The sequence below is a fragment of the Sciurus vulgaris genome, assembly GCF_902686455.1.
Source record: "Sciurus vulgaris genome assembly, chromosome: 13".
NCBI lineage: Eukaryota > Metazoa > Chordata > Mammalia > Rodentia > Sciuridae > Sciurus > Sciurus vulgaris.
The window spans coordinates 58,583,265-58,609,756 of record NC_136474.1 but is presented as its reverse complement, the minus strand read 5'-3'; the positions used below and the strand labels follow the sequence as shown (position 1 = coordinate 58,609,756).

Sequence of the window (26,492 nt, the reverse complement as noted above, 5' to 3'; positions counted from 1 at the left end):
CCATCAGCTAGTTCTGTAGAAAGCAGCCATGCTGGTGAGCAGTGTCACTGCCTCCCGCTTGCAGGTGGGAGGATTAGTGTGAGAGGTAATTCTTGCCATGCAACTTCCTCACAGGGATATGGGGAGGATTAATGAGATGCTATTTCCATTGCAGTTTATGCTCTTCAGAAGAAAAGCACTAAGTACTAGGTATTAGAATTAGGGATTATATAGGTAATCAAGCAGAGAAGATATTCAACTGCTTCCAGTTACAAAAGTAAGCTTTAATCTGGGAGGTGGGGAAGGAGGGAAGGAAATGCATTGAGTATAAAAATGGCTGGAAGCCATTGTTCCTTATGAAGCCAAGAACCAAGAATGGAGCATCAAGTGAAGATGGACCAGTCCTAGCTGTTGAGGCTGTGAGCTAAGCTGGGGACGGTGGGATTTCATAGAGTTGGATGGAAACTTTAAGGCGTTTTGGTACTATCTGCCTCTGTCACCGTTAGCCAGCTTTGGTGAGTGCAAGAATGTGGCGAAACCATTGGCAAACTGCTCATCCTCATGCTGGAGAACAGTGTCCCGTTCTGGAATGAGTATGTGACAGGGAAGAACTGCGGTGACCCTGGTAGGCTACAGGGACCAAAATGAGGAGTAAAGGGGTGGGAAGAAGGTCAATTACAATTGTAAGATGTAAAGCCATAGCCATTAAGATGTTGATCTTTCATGATCACACACATAGCCAAGTGACAGAATTGGAATGTAACTCAAATTTCAGAGCTTCCAATGTTAAAGTTCTGGTTTCCTCTCTTTATTATAGTGTGTCTTCAAAAATGGTTTAACTACTTCTGGAAAAATATGAGATCATTTCAAAAGGCACAGGAGAAATCATTTTTTACTTTATTTTAATAAGTTGGGTATTATTGTAGTTTAGCACAAGTTAGAAATAAAACACAATTAACTGATGGAACCCATGGTTTCATAAATATAGTTGCTTAGAACAATGGTTCTCAATAGTGGTGATGCACTGAAATTGCCCAGGAAGCTATGTATTAAAAAAAAAAAAAATGATGTCAGGTCCCATCTTAGCTCATTAAATTAGGATCTCTGAAAAGTGGCCCAACCCTAAAAATTATATGAAAGTTCTTTATATCTTGAAAACATTAGAGTAGGCTGGGATTTTTTTTAAAGTATTTTAAGTAAGAATTATGAAATAAATAATACCATAGTATGTAGGTAAGGTAAAAAAAATCATAAAGTCCTATGCTATAATTTTAATGGGATATATTATATCCTTCAGAACTTGAATTATTATTAGTACTTGTGATGTGTCTGCACTTTTTACTTTGCAGCAAGTTCTAGCTTCCTTAAGTTAAGAAGTCACTCATTTTTTCCTAAAGTCAGCCAGATGAGCCTTATAACTGAAATTTGCTAAACATTGCAATAAATCAGCTGGGCATGGTAGCACACACCTGTAATCCCAGTGATTTAGGAGACTGAGGCAGGAGGATCACAAGTTTGAAGCCAGCAAACTTAGTGAGACCCTAAACAACTTACCAAGACACTGCCTCAAATGAAAAAGGGTAGGGGGTGTAACTCATTGGTAAAGTGTCCCTAAATTCAATCCTCACTACTTAAAAGAAGAAAAACTCACTCTATCATGGTTAGCTCCCATTGTATGAGACAACAGAAAAGCAGAGATATCCAACAAAAACAATGAATGGGGTGGTTATGACAAGAGCAAAGCTGATTATTTGGGCACACTCAAGTAGAGATGAAAATACAGGAGTTTTTGGCGGGTATTACATACTAAAAGTAATGGGTTATATTTGGGAGTTAGTCAATAGGACCACGTTAGTCAGCTTTCTATTGCTGTAACAAAATACCTGAGATAATCACTGAAAAAGAAGAAAGGTTTATTTTGGCCCACAGTCTTAGAGGTTTCAGTTCATGTTTTGTTGGCCCTGTTTCTTTTGGGCCTGTGGTGAAGCAGCACATCATGGACCAGAGCATGTGGTGGAGGAAGCTGCTTTCTTCACGGTAGCCAGGAAATGAAAGAAAGCAAGGAAGACAATCGCACCCCACAATCCCCTTCAAGGGCACACACCCAGTGAATTAAAATTTCCCATCAGATCCCACCTCTTAAAAGTTTCCACCTTTTAACAACCCCTCCCCATTCCCACTGACTTGATCTTAAAACCAGGGGGTGGGGGGAAGATACAAAGAACCTATAACATGTTCTAGGGTAGTTGAATTACAAGTGAGTTTTTTCAGTTGTTTGTTCTTTTATTCATCATAGCTTCCTTCGTACAACAAGCATTTGAGCACCTACTGAGTGCAAAGTTCTTTTTTGCTTTTAACTATAGACAGAAATTTCCTTAGTGAGCATGCACTGTCATTACATTGTGACCAAGGAAATCTTGCAGTCACTTCCATTGTAATAGAACTAGATAATGCATATGGCTAATCATTCTCCAGTCACTACACAGCCAGCCTCTGGTGGGATGAAGAGGGTGGCTCCAAAGGTAGAAGATGGGACGCTGAGGCACTTCCAGCCACATCTGAGAGTCACAGGCGAGTTGTGTGAGAAAACTCTAGAGACATTCCTGTGTGAAATGGAGGAAATAAAACCCATCCTGAGGCACAGGAAGAAGTGCCCAAGCCCCCTTTCCTCTACTCTTTCATCTGTTAAATGGGGATAATGATACTTTGTGTTTACCTACCTCAGAGAGGCATTATCAGGTCTATTTAAAGGCTCTTCCCATGAAAGCTGCTGTGTAATTACCAAGAACAGCTATGATAAAGAAACCTAAATACAACAGCAAATCAGCTGGAACAAATTCTCAAGGGAGTTTACTTCTCTGGAAAATTTTAAGAACAGGGTAGCAGTTCTCCTTTGGAGAGCCCCAGGTACCAGTCTGGCTGGAAGTTCAGGGAAGGCTAGCTGACTTTTGAAGCCTCCTCCTGGCCAACGACTCAGGATCTTCCTCTGCCTACTTTTTTCCTGTGGTGGAAGCAATTTCCATCTGAAGTTTCTCTTTCAGGTTTGGGGGGGAGGGTTGTTTTTGTTTTTTGGATTTTTTTTTTTTTTTTTTTTTTTTCCCAGATCTTGACTCACACATTCTTTTGTACCTGAAATGAATTTCAAGTTTTTTGTTTGTTTTTTTTTTTTTCCCAGATCTTGACTCACACATTCTTTTGTACCTGAAATGAATTTCAAGCAGGGAAAAAGAGAGAAAGAAAAGAAAGGTGGTTACAATGTGGACGAAATGTGCATTTTATAGATGACAGGTAATGGAGAATTTGTCAATGGTTTTTAAGAAGAGGATCATTAATGTCAGGCTTTGCTAAAATGTATTGACAAAACAAAACAAAGTTCAAGGCCAGTTTGAGCAACTGAGTGAGACCCTGTTACAAAATTTTAAAAAGGAAAAGGGCCAAGGATTTAGCTCAGTGGTATAATGCCCTGGGTTCAATGAAGAAGAAGGAGGAGGAGGAGGGGGAGGAAGTGGAGGAGGAGGAAGAGGAGGAGGAAGAGGAGGAGATTAATTAGGCATAGAAGTACAGAAAGTGAGGTACCCACTTGAGAGAGCCACCCCAGACAGAGCAGGATAATGGCAGCTTGACTGGAATGAAGAGAGAGATTTAAGAAGCACTGCAGCTATTGAATCCACAGACTAGAGTAATAAAGAGGGAGGACAGTCAGCATCCCTACAATTTGGTCAGGTTGTGGAGACAACCTTACCTGAGAGAACTGGTAGCCCAGAGAGTGAACAGATTGAATTTATGAATGAGGCCTGGATCAGTACTGTTGCAGGAAGTCCAGTGGTTTTAGATTTTTGTTAAACTTGCTTGTCTGACTTCTGCTATCTATAAACAGTATAACATATGGTATTTAAAAGGCTTCTAAGCAATCAAAATTTCAAAGATTGTTTTCAAACGAGAGCTTTGTAAGGTTAATAATTGTGCATTACAATAATGTCTATCATTTGTCAATTCATTACTATGGGAGCTTTGTAAATATTTTACATATATAACCCAGTTGTCATTAGGAGTTCTCAGATCTGGTATAATTGGCACAAACACCTCCAATCCAATGGCTTGAGGAAATCCAAAACTCGTTGCTGTGGACTTAATGTTTGTGTCCTTCCCTCTCAAGATTCACATGTGAAACCCTAATCCCCAGTGGAACAGAACCTGGATATGGGACCTTCGGGGGATAATTAGGTAATGAGGGTATGCCCTTGCAAGGGATGAGTGCCCTTGGGAGATAGGAAAGAGCTCGTTATCTACTCCGACCATGTTAGCACATAAATAGGAAGCTGGCCCTATCCAGGAACTAAATCCGCTGGCATCTTATCTTGTACTTCCTAGTCTCCAAAAACTATAAAAAACAAATGTCCATTACTTAAACCACCCAGTCTGAAGTATTTTTGTTACAGCAGCCTGAACTGACCCACACACCCATCCTCTTATCTGTGAATTGGTGGAGGCATGTGTTTTCCTTGCCTTTCCTGCCTCCCAGATAGGAAGCACTCTCCTACATCGCTGACATGCTACCAGACATGAAATTGCCCCTTAATGCTTTTAAAAAAATAATCAGCCATCATGGAATTGGTCAAATACTCTGAAACTGTAAGGTCATGGGAAAGAGTCAGAATTTCTTGAAATCTTCCCTGGCCTCTCCCTACTGGCTGGCATTGAAAGCATCAAGGTTTTTTCTCCTTTCACTGGGTGGAGATACTCATCTTGCAAGCTTTCAGCAGCACAAAGGATCTGGTTCTAGAAAGTGATTTGGTCACAAGTAGTAACCCCTTACTTGCCCATTACACCTTAATGACTTCATTAAATGTCACAACATTCTTCTACGATTATTCCCACTTAACAGATGAGGCAACTAAGGCTAAGAGTCAACCCAAGGATATAAGCATAACAAATGGTAGAATGAGAATTTAAATCCAGGTCTGACTGGCTCCCTAACTTGACATGAACTTGAATTTTGAAAGATCGTGTAATGATTATCTATTCTGGTTTACTTTGCCTCTTTAAAACCACTGTTTTCTATTAAATTTTTCTTTCCAAAAAAAGGGCCATGAGTAGAGAATTACAGAGTAAAAATACCAGTGATTTAGTATCATTTCAGAGAGAATGAGTTAGAATAATTAGAAACAATCTAAACAAAGGAAATATAATTCTTTATTATTTTTAATTTTATTTTTATTAGTTCTTTTTAGTTACGCATGACATTAGGATTCATTTTGACATAAAAGCATGGAATAAAATTTGCTCTAATTCAATCCCCAGTACTTCCCCTTTCCCTTCCCTCCACTCTACTGATCTTTCTGCTGTTTACTTATTTTTCTTTCACTAGCGCCTGGTGCCTTTATTATTTTTAGGTAATAAAATTCGGGTGGGGACATAGGCTACCTGATTGATAAAACCTGCAAGTTGCACAAAAGAATGGTTCATGTTGATGGTGACAATGACAATGACCTTGCTGCTGCTGAGAGCGGGCATTGGGTTAGCACTGATTTAATTGTTCTGCATGTGTTCTTTCTTTTAATTCTGAAAATTAAAGGAGCCTATGTCTTAGGTCTATCGTTTCTCTATTTTACAAACAAATTAAATAGGGACAAAGAGAATGGCCAAAGCTCGCTCACCTCAGAAGAGTTGAAACCGGGCATCTTACTTTGACTCTGAAGCCTGCACCCTTGATAACTTACGTAAAGCCAGAGAGCCTTCATAGATGTTCTCAGCAGAGGGGATTCAATGCCATGAAGAACAGGGCAGTCACTCCTTGTTCCCACTATGATCCTTAGTGCTTACAACAGTATCTGGAACATAGAAGAAGTTCAGTTAACAATTGCTAACTAGTAAATGAATTGAAACAAAATGTCTCAATCAGGAGAGAACATAAAAACCTTAAAAATACCTATTCATGCAGAGTTGTTGGAAATACTTTAATTAGAAATACAAAATAGGAAAATTTTGGCTTGAAAGCATTTGCTTTAAAAAAAAAAAAAATCCATGTTTGTAATCAGATGCAAAATGGGCACCCAATTCTGCTTCCTGACTCCTAAAAGATTACTATGATTTTAAGAGGCCATAAAAGGAAAAAAAAAAAAAATATATATATATATATATATATGTCATCTATCATATAGCATTTATTATATTGTGTATAATTTTGACCTTCACATTTTAAAAGGAATTGTGATAGTCTAAAGTATACTAAAAGGCAGTGAGCTGGATGGAAGGAAAATTGGAGTTTTTTCAGAGAGAAATGTGAATTTTCAACATGGAGAAGAGGATATTTGGCAAGTATCTCCAACATTTGAATATCTGCATGCTTCTCTGGAAGACCTAGGTAGGTTATTCAGCTTAGCATATAGAGAAAAATATATATCTAATTCAACTATCCAAAAACTTTCAATAATAGAGTGGTTTTGAAAAACTAAGGTTCATTTCATTATCAACTTGTAAATAGATAAGAACTATTACTTATTAGTTCTCAACAGAATTTCTACATTATGCAGAGGACTGGAACAAGTCAATGGCTTCATCACTAGCAATGTGTTAGAATCAACTGGAAGTTTATGGGACCATTTTAAAGCCTCCTCCCATTGAATCATAATCATTGAGCATTGGGAATTAAGAATCTGTCAAGAATTTTAAAATTTTAATCCCCTTACATGACTCTAGTGAATTGCCAGAGTTGGACATCACTGAACTGGATTACCACAGAACTTCCCTTCAACTCTGTGATTTGATAATTCTTACCGAATTGTGCAAGAACTTCATTTGTACATGAAAGAGAATTATCTATAGTCTGTAAAGTGAATATGGTCTAAAGGCACATAAGTAGCTCTAAACTGCCTACTAACCAGCTGATTTCATAAGTAGATTAGAACTCTTCTTGCAATCTACTGAATGAAAATTTTCTTCATGTTTCATGGAAAGGATAACTTTATTTGGCCCGTTTCCCAACTATTAAGGTTCCAAATCACTGAAATCAAAATAAATGAGACTTTACCATATCTAAACACCAGTATGATGAAAAATTTGTTTATACCGGGAGGTTTTAGGTCATCTTTCAATCATTCATCCCCAGAACCAAAGTAGTGTGCTCCTGAGCATACACGCACACATGCGCACAGACATCCAAATGTGACACTTGGTAAATGTTGGGCAATTACTGAGATGGAACAAAGGAGACCTTCAAATCCATCGCCTTTTTAACCTTACATTTTTGGATCTAAAAATCTAAGAACTCAAATCAAAGCATTCAAATAATATTATTGACCACGCTGTTCTCAGCTTCTTATTTAAATTTCTCTAATTTCTTATCTTTTAAATACATTACTTTGGGTCCCAGTGTGCTAAAGTGAGGAATGAGAGCAATATTTTTACAGGAATAAAAAGCTATGAAAAGAACATATTAATTTTGACTAAATTGTTTCCCTATATAAAGAGCATATGTTGCCATATGAAGGAGTTCTAATTATGGGTGAGAAGGCTACATTTGTAGATTTTGCCTAATCTAAAATTAAACCTGTAAAGCTCTGCTGGCATTATTTAGGAAAAGAATAATGGAAATCCCTTTCCACACAGTTCAGATTCTCTTAATTTTATTTTTTCAATTCAAGAGCTATTTTTTTCAGTGTTTTCAGATTGAAGTTCACACACATCAAATAAATGGCATGATAATCAGAGGTTCGATATCCAATACACATTCATTATTATCTGTCATTATTGTCATTGTCGCTATTATAATTGTGCATTGTAAAAAGAATGAAAGCTCTTCCATGGGAATTATTCACGTGTATTACTTTCTAGGAGTAATTGAATAGTTGACGTTGCATTTTTGTCAAAGTAAAATATGGGATGGTTTTTCTCATTCGTATTTTTCTTAAGGAATAAGAAATGTGGAATAATCTCTATCAGGTTCCTTTCTTTGGATCCCAAAGTCTCATAGTTTTATGCAATGCTCAAATGTATGTTTTTTTATAACATCTATGGGAACTTTCTCACTCCTCTGTAAAATGACCTGCCACATTATAGGCTGTTTTGAGAGTCGGTGGGGGAAATGACAAGAAAACCTCTCAAGTGTGTTTCACTGTCTCATGTGTTCTTCCTTCTGTATCATGGAACTTCTCACGAGCTTTATCCTATTTTGGGTTTCTATGTGGTTCACCCTCACAAAGTATAGCTTTGAACTTTATTTAGAATTAAATAATATTGGTGCTGCTTTGGACAATTGTGTAATACAGGCTTTTGAGGCAAAAGACTCCAAGTGAAATGCCATAACAAACAGAATGGATGATGATACAACAGTTCAAAAGATTTGGGATGTGTCTTCAGTCACGACGAAGACCATACGTAATGCACCCAAAGCAGGGACCCTTCACAGAAAACACAACCAATGAGGATAGGTGGGAGTTCCTTTTCTTCCATGTAATCTACCACACTCCCTGCAGAGACATGTGCTTTAGGGATTTGTCTTAGTGACCTGGAGTCCTGCTCTGCTGCCAGGCTAGCCAGCCCTTGCATGATATCATTGCTACCAGGGTGGAGGTGCTTACCATTGACCAACTCTGCATTGGCTTATGTATTGGAAATGGCTGCCTTTTTAGGCAGAGAGGGCAAAGACTCCAGATCCTTTTCTCATCCACAAAGACGGTTCCTTTAAGTGCAGAGAAAATCACCAGTGAGATTGGTCCAAGGAAGCCAGTTTTATCAATGACTAATATAAGCTTATATACGTATTTGAGACATGAGTTTATATCCTTGTCATTCATCAAATACATTTTGAAGCAGTACATTTATTTATGAATTAAAACAGATACAATTATGATGTTTTTGTCACAATCAGCACTTCAGTGAGTCCTTTCCTCTGTGCCTAGCCTATCCAACCTGGTCTATCTGCCTCCCGTCGGCAGTCTGGCCACATGAAAACATGTGATGTCAGGCAGTTGCAGAATCATGACTTCTGGGTGAACAGGTCTGTCTACACATGATAACTTATTGCACCTGAAAAGAATGTTTGCTTTCATTTTGTCTTGCACACAGAGTGGTTGATTATTTGGACTAAAAATGTAGCGAAAGAAAGAGCCATAATCAGTTCTGTGACCATGCATTTATGAAATTATATGGCACAGGAATTACATGTGTATTGTTTCAAAAAAAAAAAAGAGGTGCTTACTGCTCTGATTTTCCACTCAGTCACTGAAATCCTCAATGTATGGAGCTCTTTGCTGTTTTACTGTTTCTGTTTGCCCACCAGCAGTCTCCAGGGCATATGGGTGCAGGTCAATGGTACATTAAATTCAAAGAAGTTGGGTTGATTGGTTTGTTCGTTTGTTTGTTTTTCTTTGCACTCAACTATATCTTCAGCGTGGCAAAATTAACACTGTAAGCTCCTATTGCATCAGTCATTCTTTTGTAAGTACAGCTCCCTCTATTGATGAGTCTGGAACAGAGGAGTTTTCTCCAGAAGGTGTTTTCCTAGTGAGGCGTACACAATGCATTCAGTGGCACCAGAGTTTCATTACAGGAATTCTCTAGTTCCCTTCCTTCATATGGAAATGTCGTTAACTGTATTAAGTTAACTCTCTGAATGTTAAGTTCTTTACCAACAAATGGTGCTTCTCCACCGGGCCTGTTTCACCAAGCATCCTTGAATCCGAAGGGCCTGAATAGGTAATAATAGATTTGGAGTCATACTCTGGGTTGCGATCATATCTAAGAGGAACCCTTTTGTATTTATTGACTTTTTCCTTCAATCATGGTTGTTCTGTTTCTTCCACCACCACCTTGAGCCTCTCAGGTAAATGAAAAGTTCAATTATATGTAAAGTGACTGTTAAATCAGCAGGCCCCTTGTGGGGGTCTGGGCCTCCTCTCCCTGCTTCAGTGGCACGTGTGCTCAATCCATTACTATTCCTGAGGGTTGTACATCCATCAGGTCGCCTCGCCGGCCAGGGTGCATCTTATAGCTTTTACTGCATATGAGACATTGCAGGCCTGTTCTCAGGAACTGCCAGGCAGACTGGGAATCACAGTCACGGTTAATAGCAGCGAATTGCCAGCTCTTGATGGGTGGGTAGTCACTCCTTTCAGTGGCTGCCCCCTGGGGGAGAAGGTAGAAAAACAGAGGGAGGGAATTAGAGTGACTTTGCACAGTTGAGCAGGTTCATGCCGCTGGATCAGTGGCAAGCATTGGCAGGGCTCCACTCTGGGGAGACTCACAGCAACATCACAGTCTCATTTTTACCAATTGGTGCTGCTGTATCGCCAGTGGTGCACAGGGGGAGAGCAGAGGGGAGGGCGAGCTGGGAGTGGGGGGGAGGGGATGGAGGCAGAAGTCTAAGCAAAATTAAGCAAATGAAAAAAAAAGTTCATGTTTAAACTGGTTAACCCATCCTAGTTAGCCCTGTGCTACTAATTGTACCAGACTGGTTTTGGAAGTTCCCCGAGTGATTAAAGAGTTGGCTCACAAACTCTCTGCATAACCTTAATTTTTTCAAGGTTCTTTGAGTGGAGAATGGCTTATAATAATGATTTTGACTAATACGATTTTTGACATGCAACTTTAATGCTTAACCTTAGTACCACTCCAGAGCATTTCATGTGTACTCAGCTGTAAAGAGTGATGATTTAAAGGGATAATATAAGAAAAAGGTCGTTCTAGAATGAACCTCTAACAAATTGCATAAAGGGAGCTTATTATTCCATGAGTATAGGGATATGCAGCTCTTCTGATCATTTTTCTGCTTGGTTCAAAAAAAAAAACTGTTGAGACATGAATGGGAAAAGAAACAGGAAAAAATGAAATAGAAATCTGCAAGCAAGGAACATTCTTTTGATGGTTATGATTTCATTGCCACTGAAAAGACTCTACAATAATGTGGTTATTCATCTCCTCTTTTGTTTTGGGTGAAGAATTCGCTCTAACAAGAAAATGCTGTTATTGGTTGGAGGGTTGCCGCCTGGACCTGACCGGCTCCCCAGCAATTTGGTTCAGTACTACGACGATGAAAAGAAGACATGGAAAATACTCACAAGTGAGTGACTTATTTATTTACTCACCTATTTATTTCAGGTTAGAGCTGTCTTGATGAATTCGAAAACGTGGTTAATCCAATTAGACATTTTATTGATTTGTTACCCTGCAGAGGTTTGTTTAGGTATCACGGGGGATTTAGAGTAAAAGACTAAATTAACATTGTAGAGGTGGCAAATTTGGTAGTCAAAAAGGCCTAAATTAAAACTGGTCTAAAATCACTGTATTGGTTTATGTTTCTGTGCATGTTGGAATGGGTCAGGGTAGAACAAGGGGAGCGTGATCGTCTCCTAAAATTTCTTCAGTTCATGTTTTTCTTTCTTTCTTTCCTTTTTTTTTTTTTGGTTGATTGAAAACTGAAAGGTTGGTGGTTAACAGCACTAGTAAGTTTTCTCTCATTAAAATGGTTGCTGAGTTCACTGTCTCTGTACGTAACGTTCTTAGACATTTGAGTTCGTTGTCTCTGTAACTAACATTCATTTTGCTTTTTAGACATTCTTTGCTCATTAATCAGTCTGTGGAACTGGGTCTTTAGAAAAATGCCCCCTCAGATGCTCCACAGCTTGGATGGACAGATATATTCATGGCCTGTCCCAGCTGCATTAAATTGCGCTTGCAAACTTCCAGCCAAGAATCTCCTCCTCCCCTCCTGAAAGGGTGATTGTGTTTTACAGCAAACCTCTTGCCTTGGGCACTGAGATTTGGAACTTATTGTTATATCGGTTATGATTCCCAATCTGACTCAGTCATGGAATCAAAAATCATCGTTTCTTGAGTGCAGCAGGCTGTGTGCACCAGTCCCCTTGTGGGCACAGTGGCTGCACTGGTCAATAAAACTAAATTTTAACTGTCAAAATTGCCCAGAGCTGTATAGATAAAATAATAAATGAGCAATTTTGATCCATAAATCAAAGCCATACATTTAAGACCAACAAAAGTGAAAGTCAGATTTTCTTATTGCATGTGTCTTTTAAGCAGTTACATATTTTACCAGTGTTTTTTAAAAATAATTTCCTTTGCTCTTCCTGAAAGTTCTTTAAAATAATAGAAACAGGACCAGAGTTTGCCCAAAAGAGCAGAAGAGGAGCTAAGACTTGTGAGGTGGTGCTCGTGGTAATACATTTTGGAGCTGGCTCGCCCCAGCAAAACCTGCAGGATCATCATCCGGGAATTGCAGTGAGAACCTCCCCGGATGCCACGGTACTAAGGTTCTAGTAAAGAAGTGGTGGAATAGTAATAGAATAAGATGAAAAAAGAAAAATAAGTGAGAGATGTCTAAAGATTTTTATTCTCCTTTTGATGAAAATACCATTAATAGTGGTTTCAACATCTGAGTGAGTGATCATGCTATATTTTAAAGATTCATCAGAAATGAAAACTAAAGTAAAACCAAAGAACCAATTCTCTTCATCAATAGAGAAAGCCTACACAGGATGATCCATGGAGACTTGGAGGAGGAGAGAAAAGAGAGGAAGGTCAAAACATTCTCAGGGAGAAATGACAGAAAAATGAGCATAACGGATAGGGAGATATTACACCCTACTAGTAAATGACATTTATTTGAAAATCCAGCTGTTTTTCCAAATATACCAAGCTTCATCCAATTTGCTACTTATTTGAAGCCCTCCTGTAAAGGTAAAGAGATTGATTGACAATACCTATGGAAAGTCTTGCATTCATTTTGAACCTTTGTCAGAGATAGGTTGTCCATCAAACTTCTTGCCCAAACTAGGAGACTTTTGGGCACGAAAGTGATCTACTAATTAGGCAAGGCCAGCACTTATAGACTGGAATAGATGGTCACCCCATTGCCTGATTTAAGTCCCTACTTGGAAGTATATAGTAAGAGCTTATGAACTGTGCATCCTGGTTCAAGCCTAGATCTCTGACTTTGAGCAAGTCGTAAATATTCTGAGTCCTAATGTCTTCATTTTGTCAGTCTTTTGAATATTTTTTTTAAAATGACATTGCATTTATAAATCATCTAGCATGTAGCATGCACTCAATAAGTTGTAAATATTTTTACTCTTATTTTAATGCACTGACAATATTAGCACAGGACAGTATCTTTACACCTTAGAAGCATCAGTCAGCACAAGTCCTTTGTGCAAAGAAAATAACAATAACTCTGTGATGGCAATGACCCTCCACCCACTGCTCCCGAGGAGAGAGCCTATTATCCATAGTTTTCATACGTCAGATGTAATAATCTATAGACTAGGAAGTAAACATAAATGGGTATCTTGGCTTAACTTACCAGATTTGAATTGAAAGGAAATAAATTAGTGTATAAATATAGAAAAGTTCTTAAAATAGAAACATATTTAAAGATTCTGGACCATACTTCTAATACACAGACAAACTTTGAAATAAATTTCTATTCTACCTACTCTTCATTTCACTAGGACTTGAACTTTAAAAAATTGAGTTTATTCCCTGCTTGGCTCTGACTCCATGGCCCCAGATGAAGGCTTATTTTTCATGTTTGTTGAAAAAAATGTAGACAGTTTAATTTGGATAATTTCTATTGTTGGAGGTTTGTATTTTTTCATGAAGGCCACTTATTAAGCCAAGTTGAATAATTAAGTCAGGTAACTGACACATTTTCATGCTATTTGGGCCACATAATAATAAATTTAAAAAATGTTTCTCATGGAATAAGAAAATATTTAACTTCACCCCAAATCTAATCAAATATTAGGGATTTCCAAACTTCCCACTGCCATTCTTTTGTCCCAGAAGTGCTAAGCTAATGTGTTAGGGACGTGAGGATGGTGGTAAAGGCAGGAGATGGCCCACTAGTCTGGGGCCTGCTGATTTATTGAATGACTGTCTCCATACAAACTAACCAATTAACTAACACACACCTAACACCTGAGATTGGCTGGAGCTTCTGAACCTTAGCTTACGGTGCCCATTTTGCTTGAGAAAACATTTCTCAGTGCTTCTGGCAGACAAGCTTCTCTTTAAAGGATGCCATTCCACAGGCAGAAGCACAGATACCTGCTTAGGGGAGCCATACTATTTACCCACGTTACATAACATGGAAGAGTTTAAAGGATTTTGGAAACACTACCTAAGGCATAAACACTTAAGTAATAATACATCCAACAGAGCAGAGGTAAGTGAGAAGGATAATGTGGGTCTGTAAACATAAAGAAAACATTATTCAAATAGTTAACCAATCAGTGGTTTGATCCCCCCATACAGCAAAGGGACGGTTATTCTCACTAAAAAGACTGTTTTGGTGACATACTGGCATCAAGGGCATTTTTATCTTCCTTTTTTAAGTGATCATTTAATATGATGTGGTCAAATTGATGTATAAGAATGGCGACAGAGCTCCCCAGCCTCTATCGGAAAAAGCCTTGAGAAATAACATGCAAAAATGACTGTAAAGCCCCTTTGTCAATGTGAAGTGTTCAGTAATCACAATAAAATTGGGCATTGTTGGTCTCTTGCCTGTCGATAATAAAACGAGAGTTGAGACGCACTTTCGTTCATTTTTACTTTACAGTACTGCTTTTCTTGTATTTCTCACTCCTGCACGCAGTCTCCTGTTTCATTCTTAACTTATTAGAAAGAAGTACAGGAGACATGAATATTAAAATGGCCAACGCAAGAAATATACCTCCTGCAATTTGCAGGCCTTAAGTCCTCTGCTTAAAGATCACACAAAACCCCCTGCCACCTTGTGCCTTTAGGACAGATTTCTTACATCCCCAAGTTTTCATGAAGTCCACATGTAGAAACACACCTCTCACCATGGGATAGCACTGAATGTCTCTTTATTCCATTTATATTCCCAGTTGATTGATGTCTTTATTGATGATTGAAGGTATTTTCCAGGAAAAAAGCTAGTTCCTGTTTCAGATAAGAGATTTTATTTATTGGGTGTTTCTTTGTTGCTTTCTTTAAACAACAACAGGAAAAAGACTTCAAATATTGATTTATTCTTCCAGGTGCCAATCATTACTTCCCTTTACTCATGACCATGAAAATTGTGGAGCTCCTTCTGACCCTCCCACTTCCCTATATTCGAGGCCGCAGAGGTGCCCTTTGTACCTTCAGTTCGTTTGCTCTACTTTGTGATGTACGAATATGAGGCTTTCTGTTTTCCAATCATGGTATACTGGTCCCCTCTGTTGTCTTCTGGCCCATGAAGGACACTTAACTTGATCCCATGCACATAGGAAGGGTCCTGGGACAGGTTGTCATCAATTTCTTTTAGAAGAGTTACAAAGATCAGAAGGCCTGTGGACTTTTCATCCATAAGTGTCCAAGAAATAGTAATGAGAAAACCTTATGTAAGACATTGAACTTTAGTTCTGAGTGATAAATATAGCCTTGATCACATTCAGTATCTGAGCAATGGAGAATGGTTTAATTGCTGATTATTCAAGGAATTATACACCTGGAAGTTGACACGTTCTATTGGACTTCTTCTTTGGTTCTTCTGTTTCTTGATTTCAGTCCACTTCCATTCTTTGAGGGTATATCGAGAGGAAAGTCAAGTTAGTCAAAAACTAATGATCATTTCTCATGGTTATTTGTTCTCAAAGCAATAAAAAGTAAGTTCAATTAAGGATTTGTACCCGTGAGATTCCTTTATTCATTTTATGTTTATTACTAAGAACCCAAACCCTCAAAATTATTTAATGTAACTTTTAGACAAAGTTTGAAAACAGTACATTCCTCATTGTAGGAATACCTGAAGAAACAATGAAGTACTTTCAGAATGACTCTGAAAATACTGGAAATAAATTAGTCTGACTTACAGACCTCATTCCTTGATAGAGGAAGCAATTATTGAATACCCACTCTGTGGGATGGCAGGGTAGAGCATGAATATGACTATCTCTCCTCTCAATCACCTAAGGAGGCAATTATAATACAGAGAGCTAACAGATAGACAAGGAAATCCCAGGGTACAACAAGAGCAAAAATGGGCCTCTGATCTAAACATAGGAGGTTGGGAAGTTCTCTTGGAAATGACTTTCTTAAACAGGACTTGGTACACACCCGTAATCCCGTCTACACAGGAGGCTGAAGCAGGTGGGTGGCAACTTCAAAACCACCTTCTGCAACTTAGAAGACCCTATCTCAAAACAAAAACTAAAAAGGGCAGTTCAGTGGTAGAGCGCTTGCTTACCATGTGAGAAGCCCTAGGTTCAACCCCTAGCAATGAAAAAGAAAATGACTTTTAATTATAAAAAAAATGGGTAGGATTTATCTAAGCAAAGAGGTGGATGGGACAGCATTTTAGTAAGACAGACTAGTTTTGAGAATGAAAAAAGTGAAAGAATATAGGACCTTCTATAACCTGACCTAAATTTGTCTAATTATAGGCAAATCTGGGATAGCAAATGATAGTAACCAAGAGCTGTATCTTATGAATGCTGTTTCAAACAATGGTACAGATAGGTTAAAAAATTAATAATTTTGAGCTGGGGATGTAGCTCAGTGGTGAAGTACTTGCCTAGCACATGTGAGTGAGGCCCTGAGTTTGATCCCCAGCACTAGAAAAATAAATTAAGAATTTTGAGTACAGACACCCCTCTAATTTTGTTTCCAGTGTTAGTGAAAACAAAGTGATCAAAAAAATTTATACAATAACATGTAGTTGATGTCTCTTTACTTGGAATTTTTTTATTTCAATTCATGGAACAATTGTTCCCATGACTTTGGATAAAAAAGAAAGGGGAAGACTTGTGTCTTGACTTTTTAAATATGTTAGCATCTAATTTTACCTTCAATGAGCTCAATTCTAATTTGAAATACATGACTGCACATTGCTATATATCTTGAATTATTTGCCACTGTGTATTCATGCACCAGTGCATTAGTGGATTTTTCATAGATTTTTTTTAAAAATATGTGTGGTGGTCACTCCAAATACTGTATTTCACCTAACTTGGGTTTCTAGAAATACCAGTTGACTTTATTTGGCTATCTCTCATTTATTTCCAGTTTATACTTCCCTTGAATATAATAATTGCTTTTCCTCCAGAGAATAGGACATGTACAAATAATTCCAGAGCCTTCTTCACACATAAGTGGTGATATTCACTACTGAGTCCGGCACGAGGAGGTATGAGTCAGAGGGCTGCGTAAATTTCTCTGTGTCATTCTAGGTAGATTGCAGACAAAGTCTGACAAATCATTAAATATAAGTAGTAAAAGACTTACTGCTCTCCTTGCCCAATCTTCTCATTTTTCACACTAGTTTCATTCACTCAGAAAATATAATTACTATCTCCTATGTCACAGGGATTGTGCTAAAGCACAGAGGATAAGATGCTAAAACAATTTCACCAGGTCCTCACTCAGTTTTGAATCTAGGGGGAGAAAGCAGAATTAATCAATAATTCCAGGTAGCAATGTACCATAATGAAATGTGACAGTGCTTTGAAAGAAGGGTATGAAAGACCTAATCTAGGTAGGAGTCACCAAAGAAGTGACATGGGGGCTGAGAATCAGAGGATGAGTAAGAGATAGACAGGTCTGGTGAAAATGTAAGATAAGATTGCTCCAGGTTAGTTAACAGTAAGTTCAAAGACCCTGAGAAAGATGATGCATGGCTAAACTCAAAGAGTGACGGGGAGAGAAGGATGAGATGTGGTTAAAGATGTTAGCTGAAACCAGCCATATGGCAGGTTCACAACTTTGGTTTTTTCAAGTGATTCAAACAGAAGAACCGTTATATCCAGTGGCTCAGGATACTTAGTGGCTAGGCGAGGGGTATTTCTGTCAGCACTACTGCACTAACCCGTCTGACAACAAAGTGCCATCTGTCCAAAGAGTCCAAGCAGATGAATGGGATTTCATTTGCGCTGACCCATTTCTCCCATGAATTCTAAATGGATCCAGTGTTCTTGGCATGGTAACACATTCATAGAAAAGAACTACTATAGATTAAATTAAATGAGTAACACACTCCTAGGGGTCAGGAATACAATCTAAGTTTATGGACTAAACTGCGAAGAATGATGCCTAAGCAACAAAATTTAAATTTAAAATTATTAAAAAGCCATAATTCGATGCAACTTTCTTGATATTTTATCTGTGTCTTCGAAGCAGTGTAGTACAAAAAATGAAACTGTATACACATACACACACAGTAACATTTTTAGGGACAGATAAATATAAATTGAAATACACCTCCAAGTGTTTGTTAATTGTGACTTGGGCAAGCCATTTAGTCTCTGGTCTTTTTTCCTCATCTGCAAATCAAAGATAATTATATTAATCTCACAGGTATTGTGAGAAGTAATTAATACAAATAAATCTCTATCTTGGATATCTGGAATACAGTTATTCCTCAATAAATTTTTATTCTATTTTAGTTAAATTTTCATATTTTTATAACCAATATGAGTGAAAACTAGAAAATCAAATTGAATCTTGTATTCATTTAAGGTTTGAGAAATAAGATACTCTGATTATTAATGAAGTCTCTAGGTTTAGTGGAAGACTGATAGGTATCAGTCAAGTGATCTAGATTATGCTGTGGTAACAACTCTGAAATCTCAAGGAATTAAACTAACAAAAAATGAGTTTGTCACTCATCTCCAACATAGTTGCCCGAGCACATCTGCTCCACGAAGTCATTCAGGGATCCGGGAATATGGGGTCCATTTTGACATGTACACAGCAGGGGGAAGAATGAGCTGCAAAATTTTTCACTGGGTTAAAAGTGATTTTAATGGAGAACACTCAATCACAAGACCACGTCCCACTTCCAAGGGATGGGGAAATACAATCCTACCAAAGTTCAGGAGGCAGAGAATTAGAGAATTTGGCAAAGGCAATGTGACCACCATAATCTGTCCTTCCAGACATCAGATACTCAGTATGCTCTCTTGATTATGCTCAAAGTACCCTCAACCCTTCCCCCAAGGCAACATCACTCAGGGTCATCAGGCTCATTGTGAAAAGTCTCTGGGTGTTGGACAATCATCTCAACCTCAGGCTCATGTAGGATTCTTCTTGATCTTAATATAAAAAGATGAGTTATCTGACCTTTCACACACATAATGTGAAGTTATAGAATAGGGACAGAATTGCCGAAGTAAACACTGGGATTTGAAAAGAGGAAGGCAATTTTGCAATCCCACCCAGTAGACATTTTGAAGGGTACCTAGCCAAGGGGTGGGCTGTGGTACTGGATTAGGGACCACCCCAGTTCTGCTCATTATCCTTAGACTTTGTTCTCCTTGGGTCCTGGCTTTGGAAGATGTTTCTTTTTCCTTATCTGCCTTGGTAATATCTGAACTGAGTCTGGGGAATACGTTCTTCTTAAGAGTAAAAGAATTTCTCAAGTATAGCTCATATCTGTAACTGTTTAGGGGACAGCTCCTGGGCTTTTTATTTTTCAGAACTGGGGATTGAACCCAAGAGCACTTTTTGGACCCACTGAGTTACATCTCCGGCCCTTTGTGTTTGTTCATTGTTTTTAAGACAGGATCTAAGTTGCTGAGTCTGACCCCAAACTTGCAATCCTCCTACCATGACCTCCGAAGTCACTGAGGTTATAGGCATGAATCACATGCCCCTGGCAACAATGGTGGTTTCGAGTATCTAATTGTCATCCATCTCTTTTAGAACAGGCTGGTAGATCTTTTGGAAATTAAGTCTCTAGAAAACTTAGCTGTTTTCTTATGTTTCCATGCATTCCCTGGCCAGTGAGCATGCCTGTGTTTCCTCTCTGATATACTTCTTAGATTACTTTTCTCCTGTTTTCCTGCTCCCATGCCCTCTCACTCTCTCTCTCTCTCGCTCTCTCTCTTTCTCTCTCTCTCTCTCTCCCTCCCTCTCTCTCTCCCCCCCTCTCCACACACACACACACACACACACACACACACACTCACACACTAATACTCTTTATATACACTTGTGTATCTATCAGGCTTTTATAGGAAAGCTCATTTTTCATTTTTTCATTCTTTTCCTTGGGTGAAAATTCACTGGGTATCTTACCCAGAATCAAAACTTTTTTCAAAGACATCCCAACTCTGTGAAATTATCATAGAAGCCAAAGTTTTAATTTTGTCTTTTCATGAGTTGAATTTTAGTCTACCTTTTTTGCTCAGAATTCTCAATTTCATTTTTTATCAGGTGGGGTTGAAAAAAAATCCCTTTCTTACAAGTCAGCACCCTGCCCTCAGATTTCTGAACTCGATTTCCTTTCAATCCTCCTTACAAAGGAGCAGTTTTTTCAGAGATTCATCTTTTTTTTTTCCCCCAGAACTTGCCAAGTACAGCCGACAGGAACCATCACACTATGAACATTCTGTTTTCCGACCTCTTCTGTTGGAGGTGGAAGTTCATTAAATAACTGATTAGGCTTCCAAGTTAAGAAAAAATAGTTTCAGCAAATGATTTTCCACAGCACAGCATGCCTTTCTATCTTTCCACCACCCATACTGGTTTTCTTGTCATCAGTCACTGGACCTTCTTGGTACCAACACCTGGATCAGGTTAAGCACTCACAACGATCTCAAAATCTTAACGACTTATTTAAGTAGAGATTGGCTTTTTTTTTTTTTTTTTTTTTTCTTTCATGTCACACATCTTTGGCAGGTTAACTGGGGGTTGGGGGTCTGTTCCATGACTTCTTATTCTTGTACTCCAATTCACTATCTGGCATTTTACCGTTGCCACTCAGGGGAGAAGAAATTTTCACACTGATTCTTGAAGCCTCTGCTCTGAATTAAAACATTGTATCATAAAACACAAAGGAAGATAATCAAAATATTTATTTAGTAGCCTATTTGAGATCTTTTTCTGTTGTCAAGAACTGAATACTACAGACAAGGCAAATTATAAAGATTTATTTTGGCACATAGTTCTGGTCCAAGGTCAAGGTCAAGGTCAAGTGTCCACTTCTAGTGATGGCCTGCTTGCCATCAGAAAGTAGAGTCCCAAGGAAGCACAAGGCATCACATAGAGAGAGATGCTATGCGTATGTGCTCTCTTCTCTTTTCCTCTTCTTATACAGCAACCAGTGTTCAACCCTGGGGACCCCTCCCTGATGACTTTATCAAATCCTGATTACTTCCCAAAGGCCCCACCTCCAAACACCAAAGTCAAATTAATTTCCACTCTCTTAATAAATGTCAACATTAAATTTCAACAGGAGTTTTGGAGGAGAGAACCCATATTCAAACCCTAATGATTACAACAGTGCACCCTTAGGTGCAACATGTATTAGGTTTCGGGTTTCCTCTTCTTGTCACATGCAAATGCTCTCATTCCCCCAATGAAATGTTATTAGAATAGAGAGCTGTTCTCTGCACATTTTTACATTTCTTGCCTTGGCATGACTTCATTGTCAGGACTGGTATTTATTCTCAGAAGATTATATACCCCTGCATCTAAAAGTTCAGAAATACATTTCCCAATCTTACTGGGAGTGTTATTGCTTATATGGTCTTATAATGCTTATATTAAGATTATTTCAAATTTCGATCCCCCTCAAATAATTTAAAGGTGTTTGAGTTTACATAATCTTCACTACTTCTACAATTTATTGCATGTAAACCATTGTACCTAATAATATAGTTGCCCAAATAAATGCAACTCTAAATATAAATTATTTAGAAACAATTCTCATATAATCAAATGACTTTTATCAGCAAGACCTCAATTAAAAAAAGAGAATGGAAATGATTGTGAAGTGACAGCAACAACAAAAGAAGATAATTCTGGTTAGTGACTATTACATGCAAGTATCTCCATCAGAGAAAAAAAAAAGAAATCAAGACAAAGTGCAAATAAAAAGACTCCTTTTTTTTTTTTTTCAAAACAGTGAGATGACCTATGATGTCAATAACCAAACTCACCTTTCATGAATATCCAGCTGGCTAGAATTTGGGGTTTTGTGTATAATCCTCACAATGACTGCATTACTGGGAATGTATGATCACTCTGCCAACCACACCTTAATATTCATTAAATGCTTTTGATGGTGCAAACAGCTGTGCTTCATAGAAGATACCTTCAGGGCCTGGCCACATTTAGCTGGCATTAGGGATGCTTTGGTGAAAGGGGAGAGCCGAGCAGACACCCTCTTAGCTCTGTGCCTGGATGTCAAGGCAGACTACTGCTCCTCGCAGCATGTTCTAATTATTAATCCTCCTGACATGCCTTGTTTGGTTATTAAGTCTTAATTTATTAAAGACAAAAAAATTAAGATTGAATTCCAGTTATTTAGCTAGAACAATAATCTTTGTGAGTTTCAAAGACTAAAATGTTCCCCCATTTTTATGTTGAGAACCGAAAAGCACTTTCAAAAAACCCTACTGCTAAGGCAATGATGTATCACTTTCACTTTCATTATATGTTTTTAATCAGAGCGTGACTTCACACTAGACAAAGCGATGCTTTATGCATGGTCTCACTTGTTTTTGCTAAAATCTTTTGACATGATTAATTTTACTTTAATGCTTTTGTCTTGTTGTAATGGTAAGGATGATGGGTATAAACCAGGCAAAAATACATGCTTTTCTATTATAATGCCTCTGAGCATTAAAAATATCTTAGATGAAAGGGAAAAAAAATCACAGGAGACTGGTCTGAGTGGAATTAAATTTCTTGCTACCTGAACACAGAGTACATGAGATTTAAAAAAAAAAAAAGAAAGAAAGAAAGAACTGATTCAGTCATTGTTTTTAGTTTTATTTTTATTTTTATAGCAATTTATTCATCTGTATGATTAGATCTGAAGAGGAGGAGCGAGATCGTAGCTCATGGATTTCTTGATCTTATTTGTTGCTTTGCAGCATTACTTCCTCCATGGTGTTAAGAGACCAAAATATTAACCAGTTCTAACCAAAGCATATCTTGGCTACAGCTTTTCCAGGGTGATGCCAGGCCTTGGATATAGGCTAATTTTCTCAGCTGTACTGATTCACAGTTTGAAAGAATTGCATGTAATAAATACACTTTGTCCAATTTACAGAAAGCAGTGACATAGATAACTTTAACAAGAAAACAATAGCCCATTCAACAAGTGAGAGGCGTCTTATGAGCAGCTATTAAAGTATAAATTCTAACATGTTCACTTTTTCTTCTTCCATTAATAAAATATGGAATCTTATCTGTATTGCAAGAGTACCACACCTTCCTATCCTCTACACAAGGCAACCTGTCTGCTTGCCTTACTTGCCTCCTGAATAAATCTGTTCTGATAAAAATGTCGTTTGGCACTATCCAGTAGCACTGTATGCAGTGACAGAAATGTTCTCTTTTCGTGCAGTTCAACATGGTAGCCAACAGCCACGTGTGGCTACTGAGTACTCTAAATGAGGCTAGTAGGATTGAGAAACTAATTGTATTTCATTTTAATGAATTTAAATTTAAATCACCCCCCAGAGCAAGTGGCTCCCTTATCAACAGCACAGCTCTAGGTGGTAGAAAGGGATCTGTCCATAGGCAGGGGCACTGCCTACCATTCCTAGCCTGCTGGGCCAAACCTATTCCCCTAGAGGAAAGGGGAGGAAAAAGAAAAAGAAAAGAAAGAGAAAGGTGACTGTTTAAGTGAGCTTTTTCCCTGCTGTGACTAAAAGACCCAACCAGCACGACTGTAGAGGAGGAAGAGCTTATTTGGGGACTCACAGTTTCAGAGGTCCTAGTCCATAGAAGGCTGGGTCCATTTCGGAGAGGGAGACAGAGAGGGAGAGGGAGAGGGAGAGGGAGAGGGAGGGGGATAGGGAGAGGGAGAGGGAGGGGGAGAGGGAGAGGGAGGACTGATCCCCCATCAGGGATCAATTCACTGATTAGGTTAAGGCTGTAGCCAGATCATATCTTGTATTGTCTCACACTTGAGCTTTCGGAGGACACCTCACATCCAAGCCATAACAGAAACACTCCCCCCACCCACCACCCACCCCTCCATGAAATACCCAAATTCAAAGAACACCCAGTGAATCACAAATCTCACGGGAGTCTTGTCCTAGTTACTGGATTTTCACCTTTGGGCTTCTCTTCTTCCACAGACTTCATTATTGTCATCTAGGAGTCCTGGTAATCGTTTCCCAGGGCTGCCGTAACAATCTACCCAAAATCAGGTGGCTTAAAACAACAAAAAGATATTCCCTCACAGTTCTGGAGGCTAGAAGCCTGGAATCAGAGTCTCAGCAGGGCCATTCTTCCTCCCAAGACTCTAGGGGAGAAACCCATCTTGCTTCTTCTCACCTTCTGGTGGCTCCTGGCAATTCTCAGTGCCCTGCAGCTTCCAGCGTCATCGCTTCAATCTCTGCATCTTCAACTGGGCTTCTTCCCTGTGTCACTCCTTTGTGTCTCTGCATCTAAATCTTTTCCTCCTTCCTCTTAAAAGAACAACTGTCTTTGTTTCAGGACCCTCCCTAATCCAGTATGACCTCATCTTTCCTTGCTTGTATCTGCAAAGACCCCATTTCCAAATAAGATCATATTTACAAATTTTGGGGGTGAGGATTTGATCTTTTTTTTCTCGGGAACACAATTTAACTCACTGGACCTAAAAAATGACACACATAAAGAAAAGAGTATCACAGAATTCTAGACACTTCGCTTGCATTTTTTCATCTCATTTTCACAATAGACTTCCACAATACATAAATTATATAAGAATAATTATAATAATAGTAAAAATACTATATAATAATAATAACATGCGTAACTATCATTTCTACTTCCAATGAAGAAATGGAAGCACAGAGACATGAAGCAATTTGCTCAAGGTCACACAGATGGCAAATGGCAGAACCCCAGTATGTAACAAGTAGAGCTTCAGAGTCTGTACTCTCCTGCTTCTCATTATTCTGGTAATAGCAGAGTGCATTTAATAAGAAGAGTTAGAGGTGAAGCAAGACAAGACAAGCTACTTCAGCATTTTATGCAGAATAAAACTGAATATCCTCTGCACAAACAGAATGCACTACTATTGTAAATAGGCATGTCTGTTGGTTGAACCTCACAGTATCACTTTGTCTTTGTTTTGTTGTTGGTTTTCACAGAATCCAGGAGTTGCCACATATTAGGCAAGTGCTCTACTGCTGAGCTATATCCCAGTTCTCCCCTTGGTTAGTAATTGAAGATTGAAGCAAGACTACAGCATGGGTTGTTTTCTAGGTGAAATGTATTTTAGGATGAGATAATCTTCACTTCCAGGGGACTGGCAACTTCTACCACTGCTTTCTGGGTCTACTTCCTTCTTTGAAAACTAGCGACTGTGAGGTTTGTGTGCCAAGATGTGATTTTCTGAAGGGGTGAAGCTGGACACTGTGCTGTCACTTGTCCATCTCATCCTGTACCAATGACACAGAGGAACCCTCATCTGTGACACATTGGCCAACCTCAGATCTTTGTTTTCTGTTCATTCATAAATTTGCTGGAAGTATTTTTATTACTATAACCTTTAACTCTACCAAATGTCAGTAGTAGCTCTTGTGTGTGCATAAATACATATGGGATTAAATTACTTCTTCTACTTTAGAGCTTCTATTTTTTAAAAAACTAAGGCTTTTTTTTTTTTTTTGGTACCAGAGATTTAACCCAGGGGTGCTTAACCATAAACCACCTCCCCAGCCCTTTTTATATTTTATTTAGAGACAGGGTCTCGGTAAGTTGCTTTGGACCTTGCCAAGTTGCTAAGGCTGGCTTTGAACTTGCAATCTGCCTGTCTCAGCCTCTCAAGGCACTGGGATTACAGGCATGCACCACCATGTCTGGCTTGTCTTTATTCTTGTTGAAAACCTGTGTTACTTTCCTCACCTGAACAATAATCAAAAGATGTATGCAGATGATTTATGGGAGATAGAATGGTTATTTGCTTTCAGTGTTATCATTAAATTTGCAAAGGTTTGACATACTATATTGTGTTTGTGTTCGTCACAAATACATGCAAGTAGGTTTCTAGATCTACTCCAAAGTAGAGTCCATGATGGTTCTCGTAACTGATTGTGTTTCTAATGTCCAGCTCATGGGTGATCTCTGCACTGGGTCTTCATCTTCCATGCCTTACTCCAGCTAGTTTCAGTCCTGACCTGAAAAGTCTGCATATACATGGCACAAGACAAAACCTGGAGGTCAGTGCTACAGAGCATCTTCGCGAGACAGAATAACTTCTCTTGACCTTGGATAAAATTTAAGTTTCCTATACTCTGTTTGAAGAAAATGAAAAAGAAAATGCACATCTTTTTAAGAAATGGCTTTTGTTCCTTTTACCAAATAACATACAGTCATTTATAAATATGATAGCCAATGCCTGATTCTATCATGGGCTGTATGAAGCCAGGGACGAGAGTTCCATTCTCTTTACAGCTCTGCTGGCTCCCTATAGAGGGAAATTATTTTTCTAAGCCACAGGCTGCACCTCAACCAGTTTCTTATAAGCATATGTGACTCTTGATAACAGAAGTCCATTGAGAAAGAGGATAGAACAGTGCAAATCCAGTAACATCACTGGAAAA

At 38.5% G+C, this 26,492-nt stretch overlaps 1 protein-coding gene across 1 annotated transcript in view; it reads left to right on the top strand.

Moving 5' to 3' along the window:
• KLHL14 (kelch like family member 14) overlaps nucleotides 1–26,492 on the top strand; it is a gene marked incomplete at its 5' end in the record, with an annotated part of 92,997 nt that overhangs the window by 17,083 nt on the left and 49,422 nt on the right. Inside the window, one exon of the mRNA XM_079109465.1 lies at nucleotides 10,917–11,038. Within this exon, the coding sequence (XP_078965591.1) occupies nucleotides 10,917–11,038 (122 nt within the window). The remainder of the gene's footprint in view (nucleotides 1–10,916; nucleotides 11,039–26,492) is intronic.